The following is a 15,758-nucleotide window of genomic DNA, read 5'->3' on the forward strand; positions in this document are numbered from 1 at the left end:
TCCGCTCAGGTCAAGATCTCGGGGTCCTGGGATCAAGTCCCCATTGGGCTCCTTGCTTGGTGGGAAGCCTGCTTCTCCCTCTCCCACTCCCCCTGCTTGTGTTCCCTCTCTCCCTGTGCGTCTCTCTGTCAAACAAACAAACAAACAAACAAAGACATAAATAAATAAAGGAAAGGATTAGGTGAGCAGAGCAGACTGGCTCTTACATAACACACCTGCTGTTTGTTCCTTGTGTGTAAGGTAGTGAACTTAAAAAACAAAACAACCACCAAGGTAGAATGTTATGAATTTGGTACCCCAAGCTACTGGAAGAGCAAAGCACGGGGAAGCACCTTCATGTGCTGAAAATGAGGAGTTGGGCTTACCTTTCTATACAGTGTTTCAAGTTCTGCCTTAATGTCTTGCGCCTGTGTCAGCATTGGTGGTCTGGAAGGAAACGCCTTGGTGGGGTTGGGCAGTGCCAGAATTCTCCCATCATCTCCAAACCACTTCCTTCCCTGCAGATCAAACAGAGGCAAGAATACCATTTTCTTTTAACTGGAGAGAAAATGGTTTACAAAATAAATGACAGTTGCCAGAAAACTCTGGGTTGACATACACATTCCACGCACCGTCCTCTGTCCCGACTAGATCTTTAAAAGCCTCATTTCCATTAGCAACTGAGTCTTCCCTAACACCCCTGCACAACTAATTGAGGATACAATCCTCACTCCCCTCCAACAAAACCATCACAAAAAGCTTATAGGAGTGCTCAAAAAAGTATTTTCTAGTCATTAGAAATTACAGGAAAAAACCATAGGAGAAAAACAATTGTGAAGGTTCAATCTGTGGAGAATGAAACATTGTGCATTGTGCAAAAGTCACCGACATCTGACTCAGCAGGAGAATCCCAAGCCCGGCCAGTAGAAGATGGGCTTTTTGGGCGGGGGGGGAGTGTGTGTGGTCTGAGGATCCCCAAATGTGCTAAGAGACAAATTGAAAAGGAAAAAAAAAAAATTGTACCACTGTCTGTAGACAGGAGGGCAGGCGCATGAGGGTGTGGTGGCGGCCCGGGAGGGCGAGAAGCCGCTCTGACCCGGGAGACGCCCGGGGGCTACAGGTGGGACGGGGCGGCTTACGGGCTCCTGCGTCAGCAGCCTGTTCTCCATGGTGTTCTGACAGGCACGCGGCACCTCCGGTCTTGCCCCAATATAAAGGCCTTCGTCTTCCAGAAATCTGGGCTGCACGTTCTCGGGAAGCTTTTTATACGTAGGCACTAGAGAGTACATAAACAAACACCGTAACATTAGTGCCAGCCTACACATTTCAAACCACACTGGAAATTGCATTTGTATTCCTGGAAGCCGCAAAGGCCCCATCTTAATTCTCAAGGACCAAGGACAAGAGGAACATGTTCCCCTGTCATAGCATGCTGTGGAATGGTGACAGGACTCCGCGCCTCGCTCACCAGCGCGGCCTGCTGTGGGGAGGGCGGTGTTCACATCCAAGGGCCTGCTTGGCTCGCTCGCCTGCCCAACGCACCTGGGCCAGGCCTGGCTTGGAAACTTTCCTTCTGTACAGAAGGGATGATTATATCTATTTCCTGGATTCTCGGGAGAATTAAAGGAGGTAAAGTAAGAGAAAATGCTGTGTAAGTTAAAAAGTTAAAAAGAGGATAAAGGAGATAGAGCAGGGAGGGAGGCTTTTCTCAGGAGGCCTTGCAATTTGCACCAACTCGTGGAGCTTGAGAGGGATGGAGCCTGGGGTAGTGTACCCCCCATCCCCCAAGGGCATGGTGTGGCCCAAAGAGTGGGGTAACACTGGGCACTGTGGGGAGGGGCGAGCAGGGGCAGGGCAGATGGAGGGCCCTTCTAGTCATCAGCAGCTTGAGTTTTGGTCAGGAGATGGACCCCTGAAGGCTCTACCCGGGGAGTGACCTAGCAGAGTTTCAGTTCTGGAAAGATCCCTGGGCCTGCGTGGGCAGAGTAGGCCAGAGCAGAAAATAAGAGAAGAAGCCAGGGGACCTGTGTGTGTCCGGAGGTAATTTGGGAGTTAATGAGGAAAGGTGGAGAGTCTCTTGTTTATAATTATCTCACTCTGAATCTTGCCAAATCCCCGAATCTGCTAATTTTCCTCTATGAGGCCCTTTGCACATTCTGCTTCCCAAACTCACCCACGCAAAACAGCTAATGCCAGTGTTCTTGGAAAAAGCGACCTCGGAGTCCTGAGACAACGGGGGCAAACCTGAGCAAACATGGGCGTCTGCTCCCAGCCCTCCATTCACATGGCTAGGCAGCTGCCCGGCACCAATCCAGCGGGCTTCGAAGGTTTTTTTTTTTTCTTTTTCTTTTTTAAGATTTTATTTATTTATTTATCAGAGAGAGAGAGGGAGAGCGAGCACAGGCAGACAGAGAGGCAGGCAGAGGCAGAGGGAGAAGCAGGCTCCCTGCCGAGCAAGGAGCCCGATGTGGGACTCGATCCCAGGACGCTGGGATCATGACCTGAGCCGAAGGCAGCTGCTTAACCAACTGAGCCACCCAGGCGTCCCTCTTCGAAGGTTTTCATGCAAACGTTTCTGCCTACTCTCACTCTATGTATGCTTACTGTTCGTGGACATGCCATCATACACACAAAGTTAAATCAGGAAAGGATGAGATTAAAAATATGTGCCAACAGAAGCCTTGACATTTGCTTCCCACATCCCTGGGGCGAATGCACTCTGCTTTGTCAACCATTCTCCAAGCAGTGGCAAGAACGGACCCAGTGACAGAAACATTATTACTTGATCCCCTGCTATGTGCTGGTCACAGCACAAGGGCTTCACTGAGGCAATTTCCTCAGTGCTCAAGGGAAGAAGAAACACCTGGAGTCATGTCGTAGGATCGTTTCTGTTCCTCCTGTTTTCTGGTGAGGCACTGAAAATGGAGGAGGTCATTCCTCAAGGAGGAGGAGCTGGGGCAGTGTGGTTCCCCACCTCCTGTTTGCTAGGCCAGGGGTTGCCTCCCCTCCGGACTGGAGCTCAGATTCCCCACTCAGAGCAAGTGCCAGGTGCCGCTGGTGCACCCACAGCCTCTTCCACATACTCCTCTCCCACCCCCGACCCTAGTCTGGGCCAGCCCCTGGGGTCTAACCTCCCCTTCCAGCTCAGGGGGCTCCAGGGACAGGCCTGGCAGGGAGTCCTCTGAGCACAAACACAAAGAGACGGCACTCCTCCTTGGCCCATGCATTTCTCCAAACCCCCAAGGAGCATCAGGACACATTGTGCCTAGTGCGTGGCTTTCGTAGCTGGCCTCCCAGGTCAGAGACCTGCCTTCCCTCCCGTCACTAGCTTTGTGGTCTCAGACTAGTTCCCTAACTTCTCTGGGCTTCTGCTTTTTCATCTGTAAAATGGGTGTGAGAAAGAACCCTTGTCCAGCCCTGGTGTGGAGCCAGGTGAGTTTATACGCAAGTACTTAGAAAGGAACCTGGCAGAGGAAGGGCATGGAATGCATTCGCTATTATTGTTTTGGCAAAGTTATAACCTCTGGGCACATTTCCCAGCTACTTACTTTAAAAGGAAACCTGAGATGTCCAACAAATCCCAGTACTTTGGACCATACGTGATTCAAAATGACCTATCAAAATGGAACAATAATTTATCCTTGGCTTGGCATTTAACTGGAACTCAGAACATGACAAATGAAAAGAAATCCAAATCCCAGGTAAGGTGAGTGCAGCCCCCCTTCTCAGCCTGAGAGGCTCTCCTGGGGGACTCCCATTTTAAGCTTGAACTATCAGCTAACTAACTGGGGAGGTCCCTCAGGTACTCTCAGGAGGAAAGAAAATTCCAGGGGAAAAAAAGAACAAAGGGGGTTGGGCGCCTGGGTGGCTCAGTGGGTTAAGCCGCTGCCTTCAGCTCAGGTCATGATCTCAGGGTCCGGGGATCGAGTCCCACATCGGGCTCTCTGCTCCACAGGGAGCCTGCTTCCTCCATTCTCTCTGTGCCTGCCTCTCTGCCTACTTGTAATCTCTCTCTGTCAAATAAATAAATATAATCTTTAAAAAAAAAAAAAAAAGAACAAAGGGAAACCCAGGGCAGAAACGAAGCAAGGGACAGTCACTAGGAGTTAACTGGATGGTCCCTGCTCTTGTACCCCGGCCATTGTCCCTGAGATGAGGAACCTCAGCCAATCTGCTTCGTACCTCCCTCAGAATCTCTGATATGATCATGTCCTCTTGCATGTGAATGAGATGCCTGGTGGCTGGAGGCTCCAGTATAGTCTCAGGGTGGTCCCGCAGACAGGGGAACCAGCCATGTGAGTAGAGGGTTGGGGCTTTCAGCCAGTGCTGCTCTCTATCCCCACCTCTGGGAGAGGACAGGGACTACAGGGTTCATTAATCACCAGTGGCACGGACTTGGTCTCTCCTGTGGACATAAGAAGCCTCCATAAAAATTCTAGCTGTAGGGGTTTGGAGACCTTCCTGGTTGATGAACACATGGTGGGGCTGGAAGGGCGGGGACCCTGGAGAGAGGATGGAGGCTCCACGATCCTTCTCACATGCCGTGTCCTATGACTCCCTTCATCTCTGTTCTCTCTCATACCCTTGTTTTTTGTTTTTGTTTTTTCTTTTTTTTAAGATTTTTAAAATTTATTTGAGAACAAGAGAGAGCACAAGCAGGGGAAATGGCAGGCAGAGGGAGAGGGAGAACGAGACTCCCCGCTGAGCAACATGGGGCTCAATCCTAGGACCCCGAGATCATGACCTAAGTCGAAGGCAGGTGCTTAACCAACGAAGTCACCCAGGTGCCCACATATCTTTTATTATATGATAAGCGAGTAAATGTAAGTGTTTCTCTGACTACTATGCACTGTTAGAACAAATGATCAAACCCGAGGCATGGAACCTCCAATTTGTGGCAAAATCAAATAGCAGTATGGGTAACGTGGGGACCCACTACTTGTGATTGGTGTCTAAGCAGAAGGCAGTCTTGTGGGACGGAGTCCTTAACTTGTGGGGTCTGTGCTGACTCCAGGTATAAGTGTCAGAGCTGAACTGTAGGATATCCAGCTAGTATTGGAGAATTGGTTGGTGTGGGGGAAAACCCCCCCACAAATCTGGTCATGTAAGTGTTCTAGCAGGGTTGAGAGGGAGTAGAGGATGAAACAGAGAGATTCTCCTTCTCACAGCCTGAATCTCAGACTCTCTCAGACTCTCTGCCCCCAGAACTGGTCGCCAGTTTGATGAGGGGACCCCTCAAAACACCCTGGTGTTTCTTGGGCTAGTCCATCAGTGAGTGAATGTTCAATGGGCATTTGCTCAAGTTCTTTATCCTCAGACACCAGCCGTATTTCACGTGAAGGAAAATGAAGATGCCCGAAGCGAGCAGGAAGGCAAAAAGCACAAGTACCTGTCACCCTGCTGGGTACGAAGAGGAGTTCTCTTTCCATCTGCAGTCGAATGTGGACGCTTTCATACTCTGCGGGTCTGATGGCTATGAAATCCTCAGCTGTGTGGTCTAAGCCCAATAGAAAATCCTCCTCATTCTTGGCACTGAGCAGCTCTTCCTCGTCCTGCATTACAATAAACAGCAAGAAAAACTGTGCTGTGATTATACGTCTACTTAGAAAAACAAGGGCATTAAACCCATCCAACAACATATCTTACAAGACAGTGATCTTTTTCTTGTATCTTTTTTTTTAAAAGCAAGGGTAAGACTCGGTGGCCTTTCATGCTCCCCAAGTGGGTTTTCTTTGTTTTTCACTCTTCCACGTGGTTGGAAAATGTCAAAACCAGGATAGGCTGAAGTCAGAAGAGAGACGCTGGGCAAAGCAATAGAAATCTTAGCAACTCTGGACTCTAAAGGTGTGTATTCTTCCGCATGTACTTCAAGTCCTTGGGCTCAGGAGTTACATGGTCCGTTAACCTTCCCCCGGCATCGACCCCAGGGCAAGACGCTGTAAGCAGTGTCCACACTCTGCGCGGTGTATATACCTGCAGCCCAGCCCCACCCGCATTGCTTGTGGGATGGTGGGGAACTTACCAGCCGTTCTTTTTTTTTTAAATTTATTTATTTAATTTTTAATTTTTTTTTTAAAGATTTTATTTATTTGTCCGACAGACAGAGATCACAAGTAGGCAGAGAAGCAGGCAGAGAGAGGAAGGGAAGCAGGCTCCCTGCTGAGCAGAGAGCCCGATGCGGGGCTCGATCCCAGGACCCTGAGATCGTGACCTGAGCCGAAGGCAGCGGCTTAACCCACTGAGCCACCCAGGCGCCCCTTACCAGCCGTTCTAATCCTTGGTTTTCTCCACGGCAGGACGGAGACATTAACAAAGCTTACCTCTTAGGGTTTTGTGAGGACAGAGTTACTGGGCCCACGAAAAGATTCTAAGCGGTGGGTCTGCCATCACAAATGCTAGCTGTAGCATGTCAGTTGAGTATTTCCCGATCTTTTTCTCCTTTTCTTTCTTCCTTTCTCTGTCTCCTCCTTACTTTTCTTCTTCTTCTTCCCCTCCTCCTCCTCCTTCCCCTCTTCTTCCTCCATTTTTTCCTCCTCCTCCTCCTTCTTAATTAAAGACTGGTGCCCATTTAGAAGGAACAACCTTTAAAATTCCAGGGAAATCTGCACAGGTGATAACCTTGCTACCTGCCTTTTCATATTTCCTCCCAAATAAACCAAACAATGAGAAGGGGAAGTAAATCTATGGGGTAGCCAAGCTCCCGGCACAATCTGAGAACACAGAACGCCAAAGACTTCAAAAAAGGAAAAAAGGGAAAAGTGCCCTCATTTCAGTGTGTGATTTTTTTTTTCTCCCTCATTTAATCCTCCTTTTGGTTTTGTGGTAAGCAGAGACAGACGGAGAAAACTTACAGACAGAGGTGGAGAGCTATACAGGATCTAAAACCTCTGCCAGAAAGACTAAATCCACTTTGAGTATAAAAGTACCGGAAGAGGGTCTGAGCAGAAAGGGGGATGGAGTACAGGGAAGGGGCTTCACAGGAGGGCATGATTTCAAAGGGCAGGTTTAGGAACACAGAGCTTCCGGGGGAAAAGCGTGCGAAAGGGAAGAGAGGTGGCTTGTTGAGACACGTCATGTCTCATGTCTCAGTTTCAGTGCCTACAGATTTGTTGATAGCTCTGCCTTCCAAAAGCAGACCCTGGTTCTCCCCACTTTCTGTGGGGGCCTCACTTAGTGACTTACTTCTAATGAGCGGGGTATGAGTGCAGGTATGTAGCTTCTGACACTAGGTCAGGAAAGGCACCGTGGCCTTGTCCTTGCTTTCTTTTGGATCACTTGCTTTAGGGGAAATCAGCTATGATGTCAGGAGATGCTCAAGCAGCCTTGTGGGGAGGTCTGAACTGAGGCCCCTGCCAAAACCCAGCACCTGCCAGGCAGGAGGGTAAGCCACCTTGGAAGAAACCCCCCCCAACCCAGTCAAACTTTCAACTGACTGCATCCTTGGCCACCTTGCCTCACGGGAACCTCTGGAGTCAGAACAAGCTGAATATTGGCTTGTAAAACAATGACGATCAAATAAGCTGATGTACTCTCAAGCTTCCATAAACCTAGCTAAAAAATTACATTTTGATTTTGTTTTTTGTGTTATGTGTCATATCCAAAAACTCATTACCAGGACCTACATCAAGGAGCTTTTTTCCTAAGTTAGCCCCTGCCTTCCAAGGAGTTTCATGGATTCAGGTCTTACATTTAAGCCTTTAATCCATTTTGAGTTCATTTTTTTGAGTGGTGAAAGATCGGGTCCTCTTTCGTTCTTGTGCATGTGAATATCTAATTATCCCTGCATCATTTACTGAAGAGACTGTTTTCTCCACTGAGTACTCTTGGCTCCCCCCCACCGTCAAATATCAATTGACCACACGTACTTGGGTTTACTTCTGGGCTCTCGATTCTGTTCCACTGGCCTATTGGTCTGTTTTTATGCTAATACCATGCTGTTTCAATGACTGTAACTTTATAGTATAGCTTGAAATCAAAGTGTGATGCCTCCTGAGAAGGACAAAGCAGGAGGCATCACACTTTGATTACTTTGGCTTTGGGGGTCTTGTGGTTCCACATAAATTTTAGAAGTATTTTTCCTACTTCTGTAAAGAGGGTCATTGAAATCTTTATAGAGATTGCATGGAATTTATAGATGGCTTTTGGCAGTGTTGACATTTTAATAATATTAATTCTTCTGATCCATGAACATGGGATAATTTTACATTTATTTGTGTCTTCTTTGACTTCTTTCATCAGTGTCTTACATTTTTCAGAGTACAGGTCTTTCACCACCTTAGTTAAATTTATTCCTAAGTATTTTATTGTTTTTGAAACTATCATAAATGGGATCAATTTCTTTCTTTCTCAGGAAATTTGTTGTAATTGTAAAGAAACACTACTGATTTTTGTTTTTGTTTCTAAAGGTTTTACTTATTTATTTGAGAGAGATAGAGCATAGGGTGGGGAGAGTGAGAAGGAGAAGCAGACTCCCTGCTGAGCTGGGAGCCTGATGTGGGGCTCCATCCTAAGATCCTGGGATCATGACCTGAGCTGAAGGCAGACACTTAACCAACTAAGCCACCTGGGTACCCCCATACAACTGATTTTTGTATTTTAATTTTGTATGCCTCAACTTTGCAGAATTCATTGATTATATCTAACATTTTTTTGGTTGAGTCTCTAGTTTTATTTCTACATAAAATGAAAGCATCTGCAAATAAAGACAATTTTTTTCCCCAGTTCAGATACCTTTAATTCCAGTTCAGATACCTCTTAATTTCTTTTTCTTGCCTGATTGCTCTAGCTAAGTCTTCTAGTATTATGTTGAAATAAAAGTGGCGAGAGTGAGCACCATTGTCTTGCTCCTGATTTTAGAGGAAAAACTTTCAAGCTTTCATCACTGAGTATGATGTTAGCTGTGGTTTTGTCACAGATGGCCTTTATTATGTGGAGGTACATTTCTTCTATGCCTAATTTAAGAGTTTTTGTCATGAATAGTACTGAATTTTGTCAAATGTATTTTCTGTATCTATTAGAATTTCTTTCCTTTTTAAAAATTAAAAAATTATTTATTTAAAAATTTTTTCAGTTTTATTGAGATAGAATTGAAATATCCAAATCTTTTTTTTTTTTTTTTTAAAGTAAACTCTGTACCCAATGTAGGGCTCAAACTCTGAGATCAAGAGTTGTATGTTCTACTGACCAAGCAAGGCAGGTGCTTTAATTTCTTTCCTTTTTAACACGGAAAATTTTTCATTGTGTATATATATATCATATTTTGTTTATTTGTTCGTTTGCTGATGGATATTTTGGTTGCTTTTACCTTTTGGCTATTGAGAACATTTCTCCACTGTTAAGTGTACAAGCATCTGTTTGAGTGCCTGCTTCTATTCTTTTGGGTATATACCCAGAAATGGAGTTGCTGGAACATAGTGTTAAATTTTTGAGGAATGACCAGACTGTTTTCACAGCAGCTGTACCATTTTATGTTGCCATCAGCAATGTACAAGGGTCTAATGTCTCTACATCCTTGCCAGCCCATCTCTCTCCCTTCCTTCCTTCCTTTCTTCCTTTCCTTTCCTCTCCCCTTCCTTCCTTCTTTAATAAAAGCCATTCTAATTTGTGTAAAATGGGATCTCATTGTGGTTTTGATTTGCAGTTCCCTAATGATTAGTGATGTTAAGTTTATTTCATGTACTTAATGGCCATTTGTATATCTTCTTTGGAGATATATCTATTCAAGTCCTTTGTCCGTTTTTTAAATGGGATGTTTTCTTTTGTCTTACATGTGCCATGCACAATTACAGAGTCTGAGTCATAGCTTGGGTGTGGAATGGAGCACAAAAAGCTAATCACCTGTGAGGCTGTGGGAAGAGAGAGAGAGAAGATTCATTTGCCTTGGAGAGGCCAACATTTTGCATCTGAAATGAATACGAATCGCTGTGTGGCATCTAGCAAGAAAAATCTGTAAGCCGCCTTGTTCTGATTTTTTTCTTTTTCCACAGGAAAGAAATAGACGTATTTAATCAAGGTCCTTATTATCCAAATTATGGGGTAAAATCAAAGGCTGCAGAAAGTAACGTGAACACAGTATTCATTTTGCTTTCCACTAAAGGATGGATGAGCCGTTGCATGTGGTGGTGGCAGGTTTGCCCTCGGCCACTTTCCTTCTGGTGAGGATGTCATCATTATCATCACCATTGTCACCACCATGGTCATTGACACCAACATCATCCCTCACCTCACCACCACCATAACGTTAAATACCGTTCTGCGTTCTCCTTGCGCAGGAGGCTCTTCTTCCCCTCCTTCCTCCTCCTCTTGGTTCGTGCCAGCTCTGGTTTTGGCTTTTGGTTTTTCTTGTGATTCCTCTGGTTCGGGATCAAAGTTGAAAGTGAAGAAGTTATAGGCTTCTTCGGCAGAAGGGAAGCCAGGTGGAACCTAAGGAGAAGTGGTGAGTGACAGAATTTCAGATTGTAGAAGTGGAGATGAGTCACACAGCTCACTGACAGCAGCTGGACGTTAGTGGCATCGAGCGTATGCTAGGCATCCTGAGTATTACCTTTGTCGAAGGCACAAGATGACCTGTCACAAACTTTAAGATATGCAATAGGCAAGCGGTGGCTTCCTTGAATAAGTAGCTTTCGTAGTCACTTTTTTATAAACTAGCAAACATTCTCATAGGCACATAAATATATTATTGATAGGAGTAACAGCTTTTGAAAAAATGAGTAAAATGCCAAAAAAGTAGATTCATTACTTTATAGATTAATGCTGAGATACTTTTGTTTAATTATGAGCAATCCAGGGGTCTGTTAACTTTTTTAAAATAATGACATTTTTTGTTTTGATTCTTCTTGAGTTGGTATTCCCTTTCTTCCTCCATAATGAAGCTGGTACAACTTCAGAGTTGAAAAAATAGTCTTTTTGCTAACATTTCCTGCCCTTCCATGCAGCCCCCTTTACCCAGTCAGGCAGTATTCTAAGCGTCCCGCTTGTTCTAGCATTTTAAAAGTAGGAATCAGTTCTCATACTTTTTTCTTGCATATTCCACAGTAATAAGAGTCAGGGTATGTATATAAGCATCTGTCATAGGATATTTTTGAAAAACACAAACAAATCAACAAAAAACATGATTTAAAGCATGCATGATTTAAAAAGACAGGATTTCTCACCGGGAGTTTAGGCTTGATTTTTTGTACAGAATCACGGAATTTTACTCTTGAGTAACTTTGGAAATCATCCTGTTGAGTCCTCTGTACCTCCTCACCTGCCTGTATGAGCAGAAAAAAGGATAAGTAGAATATTTATTATTTTAAAAGGGTTTTATTTATTTGAGAGAGAGAGCTCTCACGAGTGAGTGGGGGAGCAGAGGGAGGGAGAGATTTCTCCATCCTGAGCATGGAACCTGATGCGGGGCTTGATCTCATGACTCTTGAGATCATGACCTGAGCTGAAATCAAGAGTTGGACGCTCAACCGACTAAGGCACCCGGGTGCCTCAGGATAGACAGAACATTTAAATCAAGAAACTAAAGATGTTCTAAAACAAGCACTAACTCTCAAAGGGGAAAACCTCAGACCATGGGTGCAGACCATCATTCCTAAGGAATGAAATGTTTACAAATGTGAAATAAGTTGAAGGTTAAGGTTGCTGATTATTTTCTTACTCAGCTGCCTCTCTCAAGACCAAATAAATACAAAATTTTATACTCAAAGGACCGTAAAATGACAAATGCTATTTCTTCTACAGATCAATAGATGATTTAGTTCACAGAGGACCATTTCCAAACAACTTACTAAGATAAGCCTCAGTAATCCTGGATATGAATAAATTCTGAAATACAGCTTCCAAGATGCGAGGCCTGTCCTCTTGAGCCGCTGGACCTTCTGCCTCACGCCACACCGCCCCCCTTGAAGCTGAGTTCTGCCTATGATAGCTCAGTGTGGTAACTCCTATTATGGGGGCTCCCTTTGTCCTGTGACGACCAATCCACCAAGCGTTGTTCCCACTTTGTCCTCATCTCTGCTTCTAATCCACCCCTCCCAGATCCTGGCTACTTCTTTCCCACCCAGCACAATCCAAATGCCACACCTTCCTTCTGAGGGACTCTAGGCTATTCCAATAGCATATCTAGATCTCATTGTAAGAAGGGACAAACGTATTCTACCTGTGATGGAAACTTTGTTATTATTATCTGGACCGAGACTGTATCACAGCATGGAATAATTTTCATCAGGGGAAATGGAATGTAGTGTATTTGCACCGGGCCCCTCTCACATATCCTTCCCAAATCCTACCTGTTTTTCCAGATCATGCAAAGCTACTTCTTTTCTCAGACTCCTCCATCCTAAAATGAAATCTCTTTTCTAGAATCTTTTTTTTTTTTTAAAGATTTTACTTATTTATTTGACAGAGAGAGATCATGAGTAGGCAGAGAGGCAGGCAGAGAGAGAGAGGAGGAAGCAGGCTCCCTGCTGAGCAGAGAGCCTGATGCGGGACTCCATCCCAGGACCCTGAGATCCCGACCCGAGCCGAAGGCAGTGGCTTAACCCACTGAGCCACCCAGGCGCCCCTCTTTTCTAGAATCTTATTGTCTGAGGTACATCAGGTGCTATTCTGTCTAGCTTAGTTATCAAACCATAGGCTCTGGAGTCGCCCGCCTGGCTGTGAATCCCAACTCCATCACTCACAGCTTAGACCACTTGTTCTGAGTGTCAGGTAAAGCAATGCACCTAAAATATGCTTACAGTTATGGCTCAATCATGATGGGTCTCATCACCACATTCTTGATTTTCTTTTTACATGTCTTTGATCTCCCTGGTTGGCATTTACATCACATGGCTATAAACATTTTATTTTAGTCTGCCAGAAACTAGAGCCTGAGGCACAGAATTTTACATAAAGGGAATGGCATATATTTTTTTATTATGATTGTACTTAACTGATACTCTGGTTTTTCTTCTGGTCATGCTGGACATCTAGCTGCATTTAGGTGAACTTTCATAGCACTTGGTTTTAGCTTTTCCAAGGATATCAAGCTCTCATCACTGGTCTGCGGAGACCCACTCGGACATTCTGAGGCTTAGACCAAACCAGGAGGGCCAGGAGCATTGGGCAAATCTTGCTGGGAACAGACGCCATGAGACAAACGTCCTATCTTCCAGGAACTAGGCAGGCAATTCTGAGAAGCAGACTCCTCAGCAGGGCCCTGGCAGGATCGAGCCCTGGTCACCACGGCATTAGTCAGCTCAGTGACAGTCGCCAAAACTGACTTTACCTCCTGATTCTTTCTCCCCAGTTCCCAACTCCTGTTCATTGATATCACTTCTCAGAATAAGCCACACAGATAAAGCATGAAAAATCCTAGCCTCAGGCTCTAGTTTCTTGTGGGAAGTAGGGTCCAGAGAGAAGATAAATTACACCTCCAAGGTCACCCAGCCGGTGAGTGAGGTTGCCAGCATTTAACGCTGCTGGGCAGCTGGGGTCCAGCATCTGGGCTCATCCTGTCCTCCATTCTTTGCTCAAATAGGATTTAAATGGACAACTTTTTCGATATTCCTTCTGGATTGAGGTCTATACATTAAGAAATCTGCTCTGTGAGATATTCTGTTAACCTGAGGTCAGGTTTAAAAAAGGCAGCTGGGTCCATTGTTCACGTAACTTGGCTATTTTGAACCCTCATCCGTGTATCAACTTGGCTATTTTGAACCCTCATCCGTGGTATCATTGAAACCCAGCACTGTAAGAGAAAGGAACTGTGGAACCCGGCCTGTCCAACACGACTTCACAGGAAGAGGAGTCACTCATTCCTGCCAGGTCAGCCTGTCCTGTCGGGGAGGGACGCCAGGCATGCAGGTCATTGAGACATGAGCTGAGCTCTGCACCCCGCCACTCCCGCCCACTTGGTTTCACTCTCCCCTTGGTTAAGCTATACAGGCCCTGCTGGCTGAATCAGACTTTAAAAAGGCACTATTGTGATTAACCTGAATCCCAAGAAATATAAAATACAATGAAATTGAATATTGAAGCTTTCCACTTCTGAAGCCAAAATGTACAAGCCTGAGGCCTCTCCTTCCGTGCAATTGACTAAGGTAAACACACATATTTATCTCACTCAGGGTGCCTTAGAACAGATTTTTCTTTACCAGGATTTTTTTCTTTTTTTTTTCTTTTTGTGGAGAGCTAAAATCATCCAGTATTGCTATGGTTCCAGGGCTGTGCTGAAAGCAATTTTGCATATTCCTTCCACATTGTCCACCAGAATTCACTTTGACATCATCATCCTTGATTTGGGATCATCAAGGAGGAGGAAAAAAAAAAAAAGAAAAACACCAAAGGGAGGTATTTTTAAAAAGCCAGTAGACTGGAAGGTGAGTTAGAACCCAGATCTGAGAGCCCCTGCTTGGCTAACTGAAGACTGAGAACATTAGCCCTGTCCCACCCCTGGAAGGGACCGCTAGGCCTTCAATGCCAGATTTTGTCTGAAGTTACAACATCTTATCTCTTCTCTGCTCTATTTCTCCTTTCCTGTCATCTCCATGTTCCTTATAGTCCTTTTTAGTTCTTAAAATATTTTAAAAATATAACTTTTTAAATAAATTCATAACTTTTCTATGATAAATGAAACTTTAATTGATCCCCAAACTGATATGAGGTAACCACTAGCCAATTCCCTTTCATTTAAGAAATCAGAATTCTAATTAGAATTCTAATTAGAAATTAGAATTCTAATCCTATAACCAGTCATTACCTCCATCCTACATAAGCTGTTTTCTGACAACATACCTCTGAGCCTCCTTCCATGTTCTGCTGTGAGAGCCCTTGGCTTGCCAACTGTCTTTTTGATACAAACACAATAAACTTACTAATAGTACTTCAGGGACCAAAAAAAATAAAAAATAAAAATAACTTTTCTGAAAATAAAACAAAACACAGAGAAACAAGTCAGCTGATGTTTGCCTCATGTTGTTTTGCAAATTGGCCACAAGTGCACGCAGAGGGTGAGGAGAGACTGAAGAGAAGCAGACCATTCTAGATCGGGAGGGGCAGTTTTAATAAGTGGGGGAACTTACGAGGCAAGTCTTGGTGGCTGCAAGATAAGGAGATCCTCACGCCTATCTGCCAAATATTGGAAGTTTATACTGACGTCCTAAGTGGGTTCAGTCAAGTGTACCAGACAGATGGTCAACACCACATTCCTATCGCAAGGCTGCATCGCTGAGGCAGCTTCTGGGAGTGGGGAAGGCAAGTGGAACACACATTCCCAGGACAGGGGAGGGCATGAGGAACTTCCAATTACTTGGTCCAGCTTGCAGGTCAACCAGTGGTCATGTCTTTTTGATGACCTCTTCCAACACCTCAAATCCATAGAATGGCTCTTAGGGGATACAGAATAGAGTAGATATAAGCCACGGACCTGCTCACAAAAAGCAATAAATACTCTCTAGGCCAAGGGAGTATATTTTTACTTCTATAACTTAAAGCTTTATTGGGGATATTGTATTCATGACCCATGGACAAGTAAGAGCTGCTATGATTTTGTGAAATGATTATCAATCAGAAAGTATAGATAGGCTCAGGGCTACCTGGTGGCTCAGTCGGTTAGGCATCTGCCTTTAGCTCAGGTCATGATCCCGGGGTCCTGGGATTGAGTCCCGCATCGGTCTCCTTGCTCAGTGGGGAGCCTGTGTCTCTGTCTGCCTGCCTCTCGCCCTGCTTGTGCTCACTTTCTCTCTCTGACAAATGAAATCTTAAAGAAAAAAAAGTATAGACAGGCTCAGATATGAGACCGGATC

General features: G+C 44.9%; 1 protein-coding gene across 8 annotated transcripts in view; it reads right to left on the reverse strand.

Annotated features, from left to right (window-relative positions):
• Positions 1 to 15,758, reverse strand: part of CC2D2A (coiled-coil and C2 domain containing 2A) — a 147,576-nt gene that overhangs the window by 98,809 nt on the left and 33,009 nt on the right. For all 8 annotated transcript variants that reach the window (XM_044226091.1, XM_044226090.1, XM_044226087.1 and 5 more), the window contains 5 exons: positions 11,136 to 11,234; positions 10,228 to 10,401; positions 5,369 to 5,531; positions 1,119 to 1,255; positions 366 to 497 (listed from right to left, as the gene is read on the reverse strand). In XM_044226091.1, coding sequence (XP_044082026.1) covers positions 366 to 497; positions 1,119 to 1,255; positions 5,369 to 5,531; positions 10,228 to 10,401; positions 11,136 to 11,234 — 705 coding nt within the window. The remainder of the gene's footprint in view (positions 1 to 365; positions 498 to 1,118; positions 1,256 to 5,368; positions 5,532 to 10,227; positions 10,402 to 11,135; positions 11,235 to 15,758) is intronic.

This window comes from Neovison vison, chromosome 11 (assembly GCF_020171115.1).
Source record: "Neovison vison isolate M4711 chromosome 11, ASM_NN_V1, whole genome shotgun sequence".
Classification (NCBI taxonomy): domain Eukaryota; kingdom Metazoa; phylum Chordata; class Mammalia; order Carnivora; family Mustelidae; genus Neogale; species Neogale vison.